General features: G+C 43.5%; 1 protein-coding gene across 1 annotated transcript in view; it reads right to left on the bottom strand.

Annotated features, from left to right (window-relative positions):
* msrab (methionine sulfoxide reductase Ab) overlaps positions 1-16,302 on the bottom strand; it is a 39,562-nt gene that overhangs the window by 22,858 nt on the left and 402 nt on the right. Inside the window, exons 2-4 of the mRNA XM_084913881.1 lie at positions 8,416-8,484; positions 8,140-8,259; positions 1,108-1,212 (exon numbers count right to left, since the gene is read on the bottom strand). Of these exons, the coding sequence (XP_084770007.1) occupies positions 1,108-1,212; positions 8,140-8,259; positions 8,416-8,484 (294 nt within the window). The remainder of the gene's footprint in view (positions 1-1,107; positions 1,213-8,139; positions 8,260-8,415; positions 8,485-16,302) is intronic.

The raw sequence follows: 16,302 nt of genomic DNA, 5'->3' as shown, positions 1-16,302 counted from the left end.
TTAGGAGGATGGGGCTCTTGGATGATCTTCAGCGCTCGGTAGCTTCTTCTTCCCCTGCATCCTTCCAAAATCCTGCCTCATGTAGAACAGCCGAAGTGAAAAGCTTATGCTTGTATTTATCTGGGTATTTGTGGTAGACGCACAAACATGGCTGACATTCCAGTGTATGTAGGTCACACCAGGAGTGATCATGAGAGAGCAATCATGACAGATGCAAAAGGGATGACAAAACCGTCACGAGCAACGTTACTGTGAGTGGTGCGTGCGTGCACACAAGCCTGAAGGTCGGGCCTATGAATCTTTGATCCATCTCTTCCCAAGTTGTCATGCCCCTCCCTACATTCAATATAAGTGAGCACAGTACCTCTTTGCCTGTCCTTTCGGTCTCTCACACACACATAGATGCACACACCCTCTACATATCCTCCCGGTGCATTAATGTTCTTACATCACCTCCTCCAGTGAGCACAGAAAACAAGAGAGCAACAGACTTGAAGAAAAGAAGAGATATGGCTTTTGGGGGATGTGGTCCTTGTCGATGCTGTGCAAGTGCGATGGAATAGCGATCACAAGTGAAGCATCTGAATTAGTTAAGCGAGCTGTTACGACGTCACTCCAAAGTTTCTGAACAGTCACCAGCCTCCTGTCACTGACTACTTCAGATATGTCGTTAAGGGACTAAACCCACGGATAAAGCACAAGTGAGCACAATAACATAAAAATCCAAAGACGTTATTCAACCTAGAAATGAGCGAATTTAGTATCATCATTGCGTCACCCAGAATCCAATATGTGTAGTGAACGACAAAAGGCTGGTATACATATAATAAAGTAAGAAAGGCACACATGCTCAGTGAGGTTTTCGGGAGCTTGAACATGCACCACACTGGTGTGTCTCTCCATGGATGGCTGGATCTCAGACACATTAACACTGTCTGGCGTTGACTTACACCCATGAGACCTCCCCCCACCACAACACACACACACACACACAGGCACACGTCTGGGCATCATCCTTCTGCTCTAATACACCCTGTGCCCCTTGGGAGAGGACTTATTTGAGGGCAACTTTGGGGTTTGTCTGTGAGTGTATGTGTGCGCTGCTACCTTGTGTTGGATCGTGGTTCTCCCAAAAGTGTTTAAGCAGTTCTTCATGGCTGATGTCTTGGGGGGAGAACACCACTCTCACCACCTCGGTGTGACCTGTCAGACCTAGTGGAGAAGCACAAATTTGCATTACAGTTTTTCTCAAATGTTAAAACACAAAAGCCAATCCTGTAACCCAAATGACCAGTAGTCTAAACACATTTACTAAATGTAGCCACCATATTCCAGTACCATAAACACATGTCACATGAAGACACAATTCACAAAACACAACCCTCTGTACTCATAAATCTAAACACATTTGTCCTTGCTAAAACACATGTTGCAAAACAACTCTGCTCATATTCTCAAATGAAAGCCCATGTGATGCAAAATGCTTGCCACAGTCACCAATCTTTGAACACAGGGAACACACCTGGCGTCAGTCACTACACACAACGACTCAAAATTGAAGACACCTGTTGCTAATGATGTGACCCCACCTATAAAAGCATAGTTTGGTGAAGATGCCAAACAATCACAATGGATGAAGGCATTCGAGCGTGCGGAAGGAGAAGAGCTGCAGGCCAAAGAGGAAGAGGGGTTGAGATCAGAGGAGGAAGAGGGGTTGAGATCAGAGGAGGAAGAGGGGTTGAGATCAGAGGAGGAAGAGGGGTTGAGATCAGAGGAGGAAGAGGGGTTGAGATCAGAGGAGGAAGAGGGGTTGAGATCAGAGGAGGAAGAGGTGAAGGCCTAAGAAGAAGAGGAGTTCGGAGTAGAGGAGGAAGAGAAGGAGGCCAACAAGAGAGAGGAGAAGGTCCAGGTGGGAGAAGAAGACAACCTCGCACCATCATAACAGATGATATGCGAGCAACAGTAATTGATCATGTCATTGGCCATGGCATGACAATGGCTGAAGCGGGACGAAGAGTACATCCAAACCTGAGTAGGTTCACCGTGGCCACCGTTATCAAGGCATTTAGACAACACAACAGGTATAGTACACTATTGCTTTCTTTGTCACACTACAGTTTTACAGGCCTGTGAAAGTGGTCTGTTACTTTACATGTAGTTTTACATATAAATCAGTCAATTGACAACACATGTTTCTTTCTTTAGAGCTGAAAGGATGCCACATAGAGGTGGGAGGGTTGCCATATTCACAGTGGCACAAGAAACCCTCATTGCAGATATGGTCCGTGAGAACAACTGCATTAGACTCCGAGAGATCAGAGACAAAGTCATTGCAGATAATGTAAACTTTGAGAACATTGATGCTGTCAGCGTGTCCACAATAGACCGAGTTCTCCGGCGCCAACAGATGAGGATGAAACAGGTCTACAGGGTTCCCTTTGAGCGCAACTCTGCGCGACACATAGAACAACGTTACGAGTATGTGCAAGTACGTATACATCCATGTCCACAGTACAGTTAGTGGACATACTGTGTTGCTTAGTGGCCTACATTACTTCTGGACAATACTGTGCTACCTGATTGACCGTTCTGAACACCTGTACGCTTTTCCATGTTCACAGAGGATAATGCAGTTGGACGCGATGGCCAGACCCCATGAGTACCTCTTCCTGGATGAGGCTGGCTTCAACCTCCAGAAACGAAGGCGAAGAGGCCGTAACATCATTGGCCAAAGAGCCATCACTGAGGTTCCTGGCCAACGGGGGGGTAATATTACTCTTTGTGCAGCTATGGGTACGGAGGGGCTTGTCCACCGGCATGCTGTCCTTGGGTCTTACAACACCCAACGTCTCCTCACCTTCCTAGAGGAGCTAAAAGACATCCTCCTGGACCGTCAACAACACCATCCTAGGCTAGCACATCACATGTATGTGATCATTTGGGACAACGTCCGCTTCCACAAAACACACCAAATCAGAGTGGTTCACCACCAACAGTGACCACTTTTTAAACGTCTGTCTGCCACCCTACTCCCCTTTCCTGAACCCTATAGAGGAGTTCTTCTCATCATGGAGATGGAAGGTGTATGACAGACAGCCATACACAAGAGAGAACCTCGTACGGGCAATGGAGCTGGCCTGTGCTGACATCCCAGTGGAGGCCTTCCAGGGATGGATTCGCCATTCCAGGGCGTTTTTCCCGCGGTGCCTAGCAAGGGACAATATAGCCTGTGATGTGGATGAGGTGATGTGGCCCAATGCAGCTCGGCGACATGATGCCGCACAGTGACTGTGTGTAATACTGTAAAAAGACCGTGTAGACAATAAAAAAAGACTTCACACCCTGATCATGTTTCCGAGAGTACTGTTGTGTGCGATAGATTCTGTTTTTGCATTGAGTTGTGTTACAGTAGTGTACGTACATGCAGGATGTTTTTATAGATTTATAGTCTTCATGTGAAACTCACAAATCTAAATGCCTAATCCTCTGCAGGGTTCTATGACGATCCGTTACTGTACAGTTTATAAAAATATGCATTGGCAGTTATGAACCAAAGAACCTTCTCACAAATTGAGCATTGTGTTTTCAATTGTTTTGCTGTAGTGTGTAATGCTGTGTATAGTGTTTACAGTTTTGACAGCTTCGAGCTGCTCTCTTGGTGTGGGAGTTTGAGTTTTGCAGTGGGAAGGTGTGGTTGTGTTTATGTAGCTTTAGAGAAGGGTGTTGTGTTTGGACATTGGGGGACCTGGTAGTAACGTTTGTGACATGTGTTTTAGCATTTGAGAAAAACTGTAATCTAAGTAAAGTGACACAACATCCCCTCTTATGAGGTCCACTCGATCCAGGTTCTCCTTATTTCACTCTGTTCTCCTACATTTCACCACAAAGACTGGACGTACTGTAACAGCTGATTAAATTTAAAGCAATTGCCTACTGAAAACTGCAAAGGAGAGCTCATGAGTGGGATGCTTGTGCGGTGAGTTCAGGTGCCACAGGTAGAAGACAGTCAGCCATTGCTCATGGCACAATGGGGAGAGAGAGAGAAAGTGGCAGAAAGAGAGATTCAGATAGAAAGAGAGAGAAAGCAGTCAATGTTGGGGTTTATGGTGGAGGTTGCCAAAAGCACTCACTCCTGTCTGCAGCTGCCAGGACCCCGAAGCTTCAACAAGCTGCCTGCAGGCATTCACAAAGTAGGAGCTGCTTTAGGTCTCACATGTAGGTACATCCGCAACGGGAAACACATTTAGAGCAGAAAAGGTAATCTCAAACGCCAAGCACCCCTTTGCAAACACATTTTTCTTCTAAACATAAAGACAGAGGTGTCAGCTTGGAACTGCTTCAGAAGAAACTGTAAGTACAGTATACAGCACACACAAAAGATGCCCACACAGAAAGATTTATCAGGTGCATTGCAGATAATAGATGAATGTCTGCCAAATTCATGCATCTGGTTTGAAACCAACTTTCTCTTTTCTAAATGATGCTCAGAGGAACATGGTGTGCCAAATGAAAATGGAGGAGTTCGCTTATTTAAACTGTTGTTACCAAAGTCAAGGAGTGTGTATTAACTCATTTCTGAACAAAAAGGTGTTGCTAGAAACTTAAAGCATATTTTTAGATTTAGATTGTAATATATAAGCATATTGTGCAGCAAAACTCCTCAAGTGTTTATATTTTGCAAGGAAAATTGGAAACAGGTGGAGCTATTTAATGAAATGTGCAAATACTCATAGAAGTACAGTATATAGGAGATTGAAAGACAGTATTTCATATGACCACCTTTATTCTTCAACACAGTCTGAACTCTCTTAGTCAAGCTTTCTGTGTGTTTTTCTATCCAGGTATGCTTTAAATGCATTGGCAGTGTGTTTGGGATCATTATCATGCTGGAAAATGGAGCCACTGCTTTCAGATGCTTTCCAGATGGCACTGCATAGTGGATAAAAATCTGATGGCAGTTTTCTGCATTCATTATTCCATCAATTATGATACGATCCTCAACATCACTATGACAGATCCTCCACTGTCTTTTATAGATGGCTGAAGACACTAACTGTTGGATCTCAGTTACACAACAATTTAAACCAAAAATTGCAAATTTGCAATAATTCTCTCAAAAGACCTTTAAATACTTTTAAAAAAATGCTTTAAATACTCTCTGTTGCAGCAGGCTTCCCCTCCCTGAGCCTGGTTCTGCTGGAGGTTTCTTCCTGTTAAAAGGGAGTTTTTCCTTCCCACTGTCGCCAAAGTGCTTGCTCATTGGGGATCTTATCATTGTTGGGTTTTTCTCTGTATGTATTATTGTAGGGTCTACCTTACTATATAAAGTGCCTTGAGGTGACTGTTGTTGTGGTTTGGTGCTGTATAAATAAAACTAAATTGAATTGAACTGAATTCTTAACAGCCACCCTCACCCTGAAATAATTTCTTATGACTTCAGTGAACAGCTGGTGGATCAGCTGAAGGGCCAGATGCATCTCTTGGGTCCTGTGTTAGGTCAGGTCTGGATTATTTCTTAATGACATCACTTTCAGATGTCATTTATCTGGTGTAACACAGTTAGCTAAATATATTAGCAAAGTATAAAGAAATGAGGGGTGGCTCAAGACTATGCATAATACTGGACTTGGCATATTTAATATGTATTACCTGTATAAAACCTCTAACTCTGTGGGATTGCAAACATTCTGCAAACACAGAGCAGTGAGTGTGGTTACAGACTGGCAGTCATGCTGTGAGCAGCTCAACAAAAATGGTAGAAATTCAGCTGGAGCAAAAATAGCTGTTAAGATCTGAAATAATATGACTGTGGTATGACTCTTCAGGGTTGTCGCACATGAAAGGGGTGAAAGTGGAAAAGGCCAGCAACACTAAAGCTGCTAGAGATTCAATTTTTGGCTGAAGGACCCTTCAGCAAGGTGAACAGCCCTCTGGGTGAAAAATACCTCAAAGCCCAACATGGCATCCCGTTGGCCTTTTTAGTTTAATTGTTATCTGCTGTTATAAACAGCAATGAGTGAAAAAGCTTTGGAAATCCACAGAAATACTTGGAATTACCTTCAGTGAGCAAACAAGAGTCTTAAGTATAATTATTGTTATTTCACCCACAGTGGCTATATGAATGCACTCAGAAGCTACGCCTGTGCTGAAGAATGCATTCTTGAAAAATATAACTTCACATTGAGGCCACTGAAATACCCTCTGCCTTCTGACATTTCTCTTACAAGTTTCTTATGCCAGTAGCAATCATCCAGAGCCGAAACAGCATGAAGCAATAAAACACACACTCTCTATTGCAGTAATGGCCCTATAGCAAAGCCATATTTACTGCAAACTTTCTGCTCACTGCTCCAAGTCACAGTGAATGACACAACATAATCACAGTGGTTCCTTATAGAAAAGTCCTATATTCAATCACAAAACACAACTGACCTTCCAACCCAAATCAAAAGTGTATGAAAGACTATATAAACAGTCACAGTCTTTCTCCTTTCTTCCACTCCTATTTATTACAGTGGTTGTGATATTAATAGTTCAGATCCTGCGTTGAAATAGAATTTACAGCCTATACCTTAGAGATCTACACATGGCCTCCATTAACTCTATCTGTAAGATATAAACTGAACTAAAGTGGAAAACATGGAAGTCGTGTAGTGGTGCTGGAGTGGTGCTGGAGTCTGGGATTTATGTTTTTTTTTTGTTCTAATAACAATCACCAAGCTTTTTTTGTAACCAATTTTACCACTGGCTAGTTTACTAAGGTTTGGCAGAAAATAACAAACTAATGAGTGATTTTTAAAAATCCATTGATATGATCATCAGTCTATCTGACTGTTATGGTTGGAGGACTGGATTCATCTTCATGCAGCACGGTAGAACTGAAAGGTATCAGCATCAGCCTTTGATTCTGTATCGCAAACATCTCGTGCAATGGACTGTTTTACAAATTAGTTCAAATATGCTCATTGATAATAACATCATTTTCTCATCACTCCCAGCTGTCTGTCTGTGTCTGTCGAATCTGACTGCACCTCAACCTCTCCTATTTCTGTCTGTCAGAGCATCCAGCCTGTCCTTCTATCCCTCCCTGGCTCTTCTGACAGTTCCATCAACCCCTTCTTTCTGTCTGTCTGTCTGTCCTGCCTTGGCTGTGTTGACAGCTCCTCGGTCTCATGCCGTCGCAGTGTTCTGCTCCGTCATGGCCAATGGAGCGACGCCTGCACTCTCTCAGCCGATGGACAGGTAACCATTCTTTCTCACACTTTTTTTCCTCAAAAGTTTATTTTACCCATTTCCCCACTTGCTTCGTCACTCAGTCTCTCTTTTTCTGTCATCTGTCTCCATCTTCCTCCATAGCTGACCATCGTGTTGCTGGGAAACTGACAGAAAGCAGGACTGGGAGGAGAACAGATAGAAACATAGAAATTCTATGAAGGGCTCTGCTCAGAAAATCTGCCAACTAAGCCCAGAGCATCTTTCCCTTCCTTTCCACGTCCCCATGCTGTGCCTTCACCTAGACATTATGCCAGTATGGAGTGATGGAGAAGCCTCAAACTAACACTCATATCTCCTAAAACACAAGGGAGGGAAAAGGAGAGTAAAATCTAACATATTCTCTTGAATATATACATCAACTGCCTACATAAATCTTTTCGACTGTCATGATGAGGACCACTAAGAGACTAATTTAGAGGGATTCAGACAGGTAGCCAAACATTTTCAAAGCCTCCGACTGCAAATACTCAGGATTTATGCCTTCATCTCCGGCACGTTCGCCAAATCATACTCTCAGGGAAAGAAGCCCAATCTATGGCGCTTCATACACAGTAACCTCTGTTGGCAAAAACGCTGCAGTACAGCACAGTACAGAGCCCAATCCTTACAAGTAGGTCATGGGGGGGTGGGGACGGGTGGGTGCAGCCCATCTGGAGCGGTGCATTCTGAGTAGTTGACTGCAGATGAAGGGAAGGAGCAAGAGGAAGAAATAGCTTTACTTAAAGCAACCTTTCCAGCTGTTTATCTGTTTTATTTTGGCCATAGATGTAACAGTAAAATGTCCTGCTCAGGGGAAGGTAGCGTGATCGGTTATTATAAATCAAAGTGCAGGTATAATTACACAAATGCGTAAAAGCGCAGTACCTGAGCAGACCTCTTCGTAAGTGGGGTTTGGTGTGAAGCCACTTGCATAGCCCACTTGTGTGGAGAAGACTCCCGGAAGTCGCCAGAAAAGTTTCTCGGCTCCCCAGAAACAGCCCATTCCTGGATGCGCACAAACAAATGCATGAATCGCCCCTGCTTCAGCGCTACAGTAAAACCAGCTTCTCGCCAAAATGTGTTACTAACCACAAACTGGTAAAAGAGGATGCCATATTGGTTTATTTCTGATTTTTCAAAAGTGTGATTGTGCAGTCTCACCAAACATGATGGTCTCCATCCCTTCTGGGAAAGGCTCCACAGTTGGATTCCCATTGACTGCATGCTTGTCTGTGAAGAGAAACAGTGTGCAAATATGGCTTCAGACCATAACACAGTGTTGCAACAGTACAAATTACAATACGAGAGCAAAGAGGCCTATTAGGCGCCTCGATTTGGCCTCACAAGTCTTTACTTGGTTACAGGCTGCCCCGGGCCCGCAAATCAAAGCCAGAGGCTTCTGTGCAGGAAAGACATTTAAGGGATTACACAGCTTTGACTGCTATTCTATCCCTGCTGTCCTCTCCTCAATACACACAATTAAACACAAAGCAGCAGTTTTGTCTGATCTCTCTCTCCCTCTTATTTCACTTTATGTGGAATGAGAGCGCGTTTAGTGTTCAGCTCGGCACCACTGGGCATCCACAAAGCAAAAAAGATGACTACACTTCAAGGGCGTGAGCCTGTATAACCTCACATGTGGGGAAGAGCACTGCAAGTAGACTCAATGCCACCCTAATCTTCATCATGTTAAAAATACCCAATAAGTAAAACAAACTGGAGTGCTGAGAGGTAGCACTCTACTGCCAACTGCTGTGCTGAGTGGAATTAGAGTGCTAAAAAGGAAGTGTGTGTGTGAGTGTGTAGCTCGCAGATGTGTGAGGGGGATTAGGGTTTAAGAAGACTGAGGTGACTTAGCGTGCAAATCTCCACTAAGCAAGGCTGGTTTGTACTGCAACCACTAATATTAGTCTACAGATAAACAGGCCACGGGGTACACTAAGAGCTTAGGCACATCCCAATAATGGACGCTTGCGCTGAGTTCAATGTGCGATTACTTTCTGGCTGCTCAGAAATGTTATGTGCAACACTGACCTGAATAAAAACAATCTCTAATCTGATACGGACATAATAGTTCATTTCCTAGATGGGATGATCTCCCTGTGCGATAAAAGGCCAAAGAACAGCAGCTACCTTCAGTTTAGGCTTCCAGAAATTGTTCCAAACCCAGACAGCAGAGCACAGAAAAGAAACAGTTTCTGAATGCTTGGGCCCTTAAGATTAAGTGTTTGGAAGACTACACAATAAAAGAGTACACTTGAGCTGATAATACTTTCTTGGCGTGCTAAGGCACTTCTGTTACTTGACAAAAAAATGTTTGTCTTTTACTGTGGAGTAGCACACTGCACAAGCACAAAGAAGTAAAATGTCACGGGGGCCTGGGTGCCCTAAGGCGGTCTCTTCTTGCCCTCCTGTTGTGCGACAGTGCTGTCTTTCAGCAGCAGGTTGTTTGGCAGTGCTAGGTCATGTTCACGAGCACAGTTAGCTCCAGTCAAAGTATATGAGTGCCTGTACGGGCAAAATATTCTCATCCGATGGAGGTGACTTGAGGAGGTGTGAGAACATTAGATATCTTCCTTTTTTTCCCTGTGAATTTGCATTGTTTCTATCCTCCGCTCACTCTCACCCTCTTGTCCTTTGTTTCTGGCCACGACGATAAAAAGTACTGTAGCTGCCAAACGACTGAGAGAGAAAGAGAGCGCGAAACTGAGAGAGTGAGAGGGAGAAGAGTGTGCGATAGAGAAGGAGGAGAAGTGGGAGGAGGAGAGATCAAGCTTGCCAAAACAATAAAAGGCGTAAATAGCCAGTGAGAAGCAACAGATGAGGGTAGCAGAGAGGCAGTGAAGGATTCTTTTTGGCTTTCGGACCACCATGCCTTTGGGCGCTATATAAAAAGACCAAGCACTTCATCCAAGAGAACACAGAGAAAACAAACACACAAACAAATAAACAAACAAAAGAGAGAGAGAGAGAGGTAAAAACAAAGTTAGCCAAGAATATGCCAACACAGCACTGTCCAAAGAAGGAAACTCAGAGCCAAATCTCCCCGCCCTCTCATCTCTGTCAGCTGCTCTCCATCTTCACTTCACACTCTCTTCCTCGCACCACCTTCCCATCATCCCTCACTCCCTTCTTGCTAAACATGTGCGCGGCTGCCTGCATGCACGCAACCAGCCACACAATCACCTGCACACCAACCTCTGCAGTGGGTGTTTCTCCCAGGGAGCATCTGGCAGAGGTCCAGACAGTGCCAGGCTGGCTCCTTTCACTGTGCCTGGTCCAGCACCCCCCGCCCTCCCCCTCCAGACCAGCGCCCACACCCCACTCTGCCAGAATTACCCCATCTAACACACGCAGGCACCGAGAAAGAACTGAATACCCTCACTACGCTCCCTCACTACGCCGGCAAAAGAAAGAACAGAGGGCGACAAAAAAAAACAAGCAGGGAGGGTGACTGACTGGGCTTACAAAAGGAGAAAACAGGCTGAATATGGGGGAAGCATTCATGAAAAGGCTTTTTTTCCCAACTTGGATGAGATATGGGCGTAATTTTTTTGCGTGTCTTTGTTTTCTCGGATATCTGAAAAGCACTGCGCCTTCTATACAGTGCAGCAGGACGGAAGCGGAATACGTTGGTCACCTTTTGTTTCTTTTAGGATGTTGGTTGTAGGCGGCTGGACCAGAACCAGAAAAATCCAACCCGGACACCCTGCCACTCTGCTTGAATCAAGGTTACCACCAGTCAAGGGGACAACAATCTGTCTGTTGTTTAGCGGACAATAAAGCCCAGTTTGACTTGTTTTAGTGGGTATTTAGTCTTTGTTAACCTCCGCTTCTACCCGTGATCCCGTGTTTCTCACCCGTAAAACTGAAGTCCAAGCGCTCCTGTCTCCTCACAGGGACCCCGGAGAGGTTCTATCCCTGGATGCCAAAACTGGCATTGGAAGGTTGATTTCCAGGCTGCTCTGTTTACTTCCTTCCAAAAAAAAAAAATCCATTCTATCTCTTTCCTCTCTTTCGTCCCCTTCCCTCCCTCTTTCCTATTCCCCTTCCTAGCTTCACACAGGTTGGCAGGGACTCAGGCACGAGTCGTCGGAGCAGGCTGATGCTTTATACCGCTGCCAACTACTCCTCTGCTGTATGGGAGGGTGGGTAGGGGCGAGAAAGAGTGGAACAAATTGGGGAGGGGGGGATAAAAAAAAATACCATTAAAAGGTAAGTAATGAAAACTTTGCTGCTGTGGCCTGTAAACAACTAACCCAACTTGTTATTGTGATGCATACATACAATTCACACAGTCACTATTCTGGGTTGGAAAAAGATTGCGATTATTGCATCAGCTCCACTATTCCCCTTCCTCAAAGATGGAGGAGCATCCTGTTTGGGCCTGCTTGTAAACCTAACACAAGCCGGTGTGATGGGAAAATAACACAACAGTCTCCAAGTGGCCCAAGAAAAATGCTCATTCTCCCCCTACACATATATGAGAGCAAATCCAATGATTTTCTATACAGCTAGTGTCACAGAGGGGTTTACTCCAGAGTGCACTGACCAAGATGCATGAAGAGTGTAAAGAAGGTCTCCAATTCACCGACTGACTGTGGTATGGAAACCATACAAGAATCAAACGACAGATTTCAGGTTATGTTCTTGCGCTGACATTCTAGTAAAAATCAGTGAGCTGCAGGACCGCCCATAAGCAAATCTCTCATTTATTTATCTCCTGTTTGGATACTTAATTTATATGTTTACTCAACGCATGCATGCTTTCTCCCCCTCCAAGCTCTTTCCAAAACTAGGAACCCAAGGGCATCAAGAGACGGAAGAGAAGCAACAGAGGTGTAACACCAGAAATATATCTTCTCTATGAAGCTGCTTTTAAGAGTTATAGTGAAACATGTAGCAGAGATTGATTTTAGTCAGCTGACCTCCCCCATCCTGTTTAGAAGAAATATTGGCAGTCTATCCCGCACTGACTCAAAATAATAGCTACTGTGCCCCTACCATGTAGCAATCTGCCACTGGATCATTCTCGCCAAGGTCACTGAGTACATTATACAGACTGGAGCGAGGAAGGGAGAGAACACAGGACAACAGGACCTCTGAACAAGAAACGGGGTGCTTCTTTAAAGAGGATGGAAGGCTAGAAGTAACTTTCAAAATTAGCGATCTTCATTGTGGACAGGACGCGAGTGCGTGCGCTCGGACACACACGAGGCTGGGACAGCACAGGGCATATGTGGAGACTGTTCTTGCAATCCTTAAATTACTCATGCTTAATGGCTCACACCGTCAAACACAGAAGCATGCTATTCCAACACACATACACACACTTGAACGACCCCATCTAAACTGCTCCCCCATGGTGAAAGGGGAGGAACAGATTTCTGCCATGCGGTGTCTCCGAGCTGCTTCAACAGACGGAGAAGGAACTTACGACGGGGCGGAGCCTTCATGCGCATAATGCCCAGATGGGCCTCTGGACACTGCGGCATGGCTTCATCCTATGCGCTCACACCCAGGTCCCACAATGCACTTTGTGGATAGAGCTATCTATGCTCATATCACACCACGATTCTCCTTGGTGGTACACTGATACTGGTCTTGCGGTCCCGAATTAAAAAGACAAAAAAGCGAATGAAACGTTAAGACGAGCTGAGGTGAGGCAGGGATGTTTGACTCACAGAATGAATGAAATTCCGAACAGTTCAGCAAAAAGTAGTAAAATGATTTCATTCAGTTGTTTAAATGTCACATTTTCTGTGCCAGGATGGCTATAACAGAGCTGAGGACTTGATCCAAATAGATTTGTGTTATCCTGACTTAATCAACAACTATTTGTACACAATCCCACCACATATCCCAACAGGCTTTTGCTGCCACTACAGATTTTGTTGTTGACTGAAAGATTTTATTACTGTCCACAGACTACATCACACACATTCACTCAACAGGCTAAACAGAGGGGTAAGGGGAAAAATACAGATACAGTACAGTGACACCAAATATCGACATTTTATTCATTAAATCAAACTACTATGGAAATACAACAAACGAGAGGGCTGATCTCATGCACCACCATCTTGAGATAATGTTACTCGACCAAACCGCTCAAACAAAGGGAAAGTTGCTGAGCACAAATGTAATAGTTAAATATTAATTTCTGTCCATGTAGACAGCAACAGATATGTGATTTTCTATGACCTATCACAGTTAATTGCTGTATTATCAGAAATAGGTTGCATGTAATTGCTAACTTAACCCCATTCAATCGCAGACTGATAGCAGACTGGCTCCGTCTTCAGGACACATTTAAGGCAGGTGTTGGTATGCTTGATTATTATCATTTTGTAGAAAAAAAGGACATTAAATAACTTTTATTTCCAACTCTACTAAATAGTATCACAGCAAATGTATCCTGAGGTACTTGGTTTGAAAAGTTAATGTCAGGGCAGGTAAAAAAGCTCCAAACCTCCATATTTATATCTCCACAGTTGTGAAAATGTTAGGCTAACACAAGAGTTCTGTGGATACAATTTACTTGGTCATCATATCCATATCAGCAACCCATAGTGTGATGTCAAAAGTCCAGCAAATACTAACATTTTTATTTCCACCCAATAAAAACTGTAAATTAGAGAGTAAATAATTCTGACCTGCAGCTCAAACACATTTAATTCAACATAAATTAAGCAACAAATACTGCATCCATTCTAGTCATCGTAAAATGGCCTCTTCACTTACTGTGCAATGCTTGGAAAACAAAACTAAAACTATATATGGCGGTACATAGCCTCCCTGGATGGAAGGGTTGTAGTATACTAGAGCTCCCATGGGAAAAACCCAAATGGAGAATGAATCAATGTGTTGGTGTTGTTCTTACGCCACCGTAATTAATGCTGCTCCAAAACCGTCACTGAAAAACTGACTGTTCAGGATGCTGTGCTGAGTTTTACAGCTCAGGTGGAGAAAAGACTGGAACCAGAACGTCAATGACACTGTAACTCATCCGGCTCACAGTCCATCGCAATTCATGTTATTGCCCGTAAAACGACAAGTATGACCTTCACCTTGAATACAATTTGGGTGAGGACCCATTAGGTGATAAACGTGTGCAAGTTTGATTAAATTCTGACCAATACTGTAGGAGGAGTAGCGATTCTTGGGGAATTGTAGATGGACGGACGAACTGTAAATGCCCCGCCATGGAATAAGTTCACAGGCAGGATGAGCTAAAAATATAGTTTCAGGAGAAGTATGCTTTCAGTGTGCTATATTTGTATAGCGCTTTTCTAGTCCCTAAAGACCCCAAAGCGCTTTTACGCAGCCTGTCATCCACACACTGGTGATGGCAAGCTACATTGTAGCCACAGACACCCTGGGGCACACTGACAGAGACGAGGCTGCCGGACACTGGCGCCACCGGGCCCTCTGACCACCACCAGTAGGCAATGGGTGAAGTGTCTTGCCCAAGGACACAACGACCGAGACCGTCCAAGCTGGGGCTCGAACCGGCAACCTTTCGATTACAAGGCGAACTCCCAACTCTTGAGCCACGACCGCCCCGTTTCTGAAAGGCTTTTTAAGACGTGGTTAACATTGTGAAAGTGGTTTAATTCAAACAGTGAGCTTTTCCTGAACTTAAGTAATTTTCTTGACTACCAATCAACCCGAAATCTGATAATCTTCTCTTACTATAATGATCGTAGTGTATGTATGTCTGGTGCCTAACTCTTGCTATATAAACTGCCACCATTATCAACATCTATATAGCGTCTATATATATATAAATATATATGTGTGTGTGTGTGTGTGTGTGTGTGTGTGTGTGTGTGTGTGTGTATAGTAGGTTATCTTAAAGCAAATGACCATTGCGTGTATGTTACATTTACCATTGTTGTTTACCAGCACAGTTTGCTAAACTATGTTCAGTGTCACCTTGGAGTTATTGGAATGTGTTGGCATTCATTTCTGTAAATAAGTGTTCATCAAACAGTAACTAATAGCTTCATAAAATTAATAAGTTGCATGCAAAGAAGAAGAAGAGTATATATATATATATATATATATTATTCATTTCTTTGGTGTTTATAAATCTCTCTATATACAATGGTATAATGAAGACAAAAAAGAATAACATGGCTAATTAACAACCTGTAGGGTGGTTTGTGACAAAGTAATAATAAGGATAATAATAAAAATCATTAAAACTACTTCGTTAAATAGAAAAATAACAAGTTGACGACTTGGAGTTTCATGTAGAACATGAACTCTAGTTTCCTGGGTGACAGCCATGAATTTGAGCAATCCAAACACCCACCCATCCCTTTGCCTGACTTTTGAAAGCTTTTCTATTTTTCACTGTGCTGCAGAGTTTTGAAAACACAACAGGTCTGGTCAGTTACAAAAGTGGAGGAAGATTTACTTGTTGAAAACCCACCAAGACAGACTTTCACGTGATTCTGGATCTGATCATATTTTCAATTTCTGTCATAAGACAGCCATATTGTCCTGCATAAACAGTCACAAGCCCTTACCATCAGTTGCACACACTGCAGTGCGCAGGGATATAATTTCGGTTAACACGAACCAGTGTGTCTGTTGTGATATGTCTCAACCTTTAATATGGCTGGATTGATCCCTGAACAAAACGTCCAACACCTACATTGTGCCAAGATGAAGTCAAGGACTTACAAGTGAAAAAAGAAATAAAAATTAAATAACGAAACCTAACACCCACTTGAAAACTGGGTTTTTCTTGATAACTATAATCTGCAAAATACTGTTTTGATTTGTGCTGCCCCTGTTTTTCTGCAGAATGGAACGAGTTCAAACCTGTGGTCATGCAGGGCATCAGCACCTCCTACCAAGAGTGGAAAATAACAGCAGAATAAGTTTCTCAGCTGGTAGGCATTCTGCAGATGGAGCAGAGGCTTCGACTGTTTGGAAGCTGTCACCTTAATCCTTGTATACTTCAGCTACTTACTTGTGTACTTCAACTATCTATACACTTAATAATTAGTTTATAAAGCAGTACCAACTGCACAT

The sequence above is a fragment of the Perissodus microlepis genome, chromosome 19 (assembly GCF_051167445.1).
Source record: "Perissodus microlepis isolate ML-2025 ecotype Zambia chromosome 19, ASM5116744v1, whole genome shotgun sequence".
NCBI lineage: Eukaryota > Metazoa > Chordata > Actinopteri > Cichliformes > Cichlidae > Perissodus > Perissodus microlepis.
This window is presented reverse-complemented; position numbering and strand designations above follow the sequence as displayed.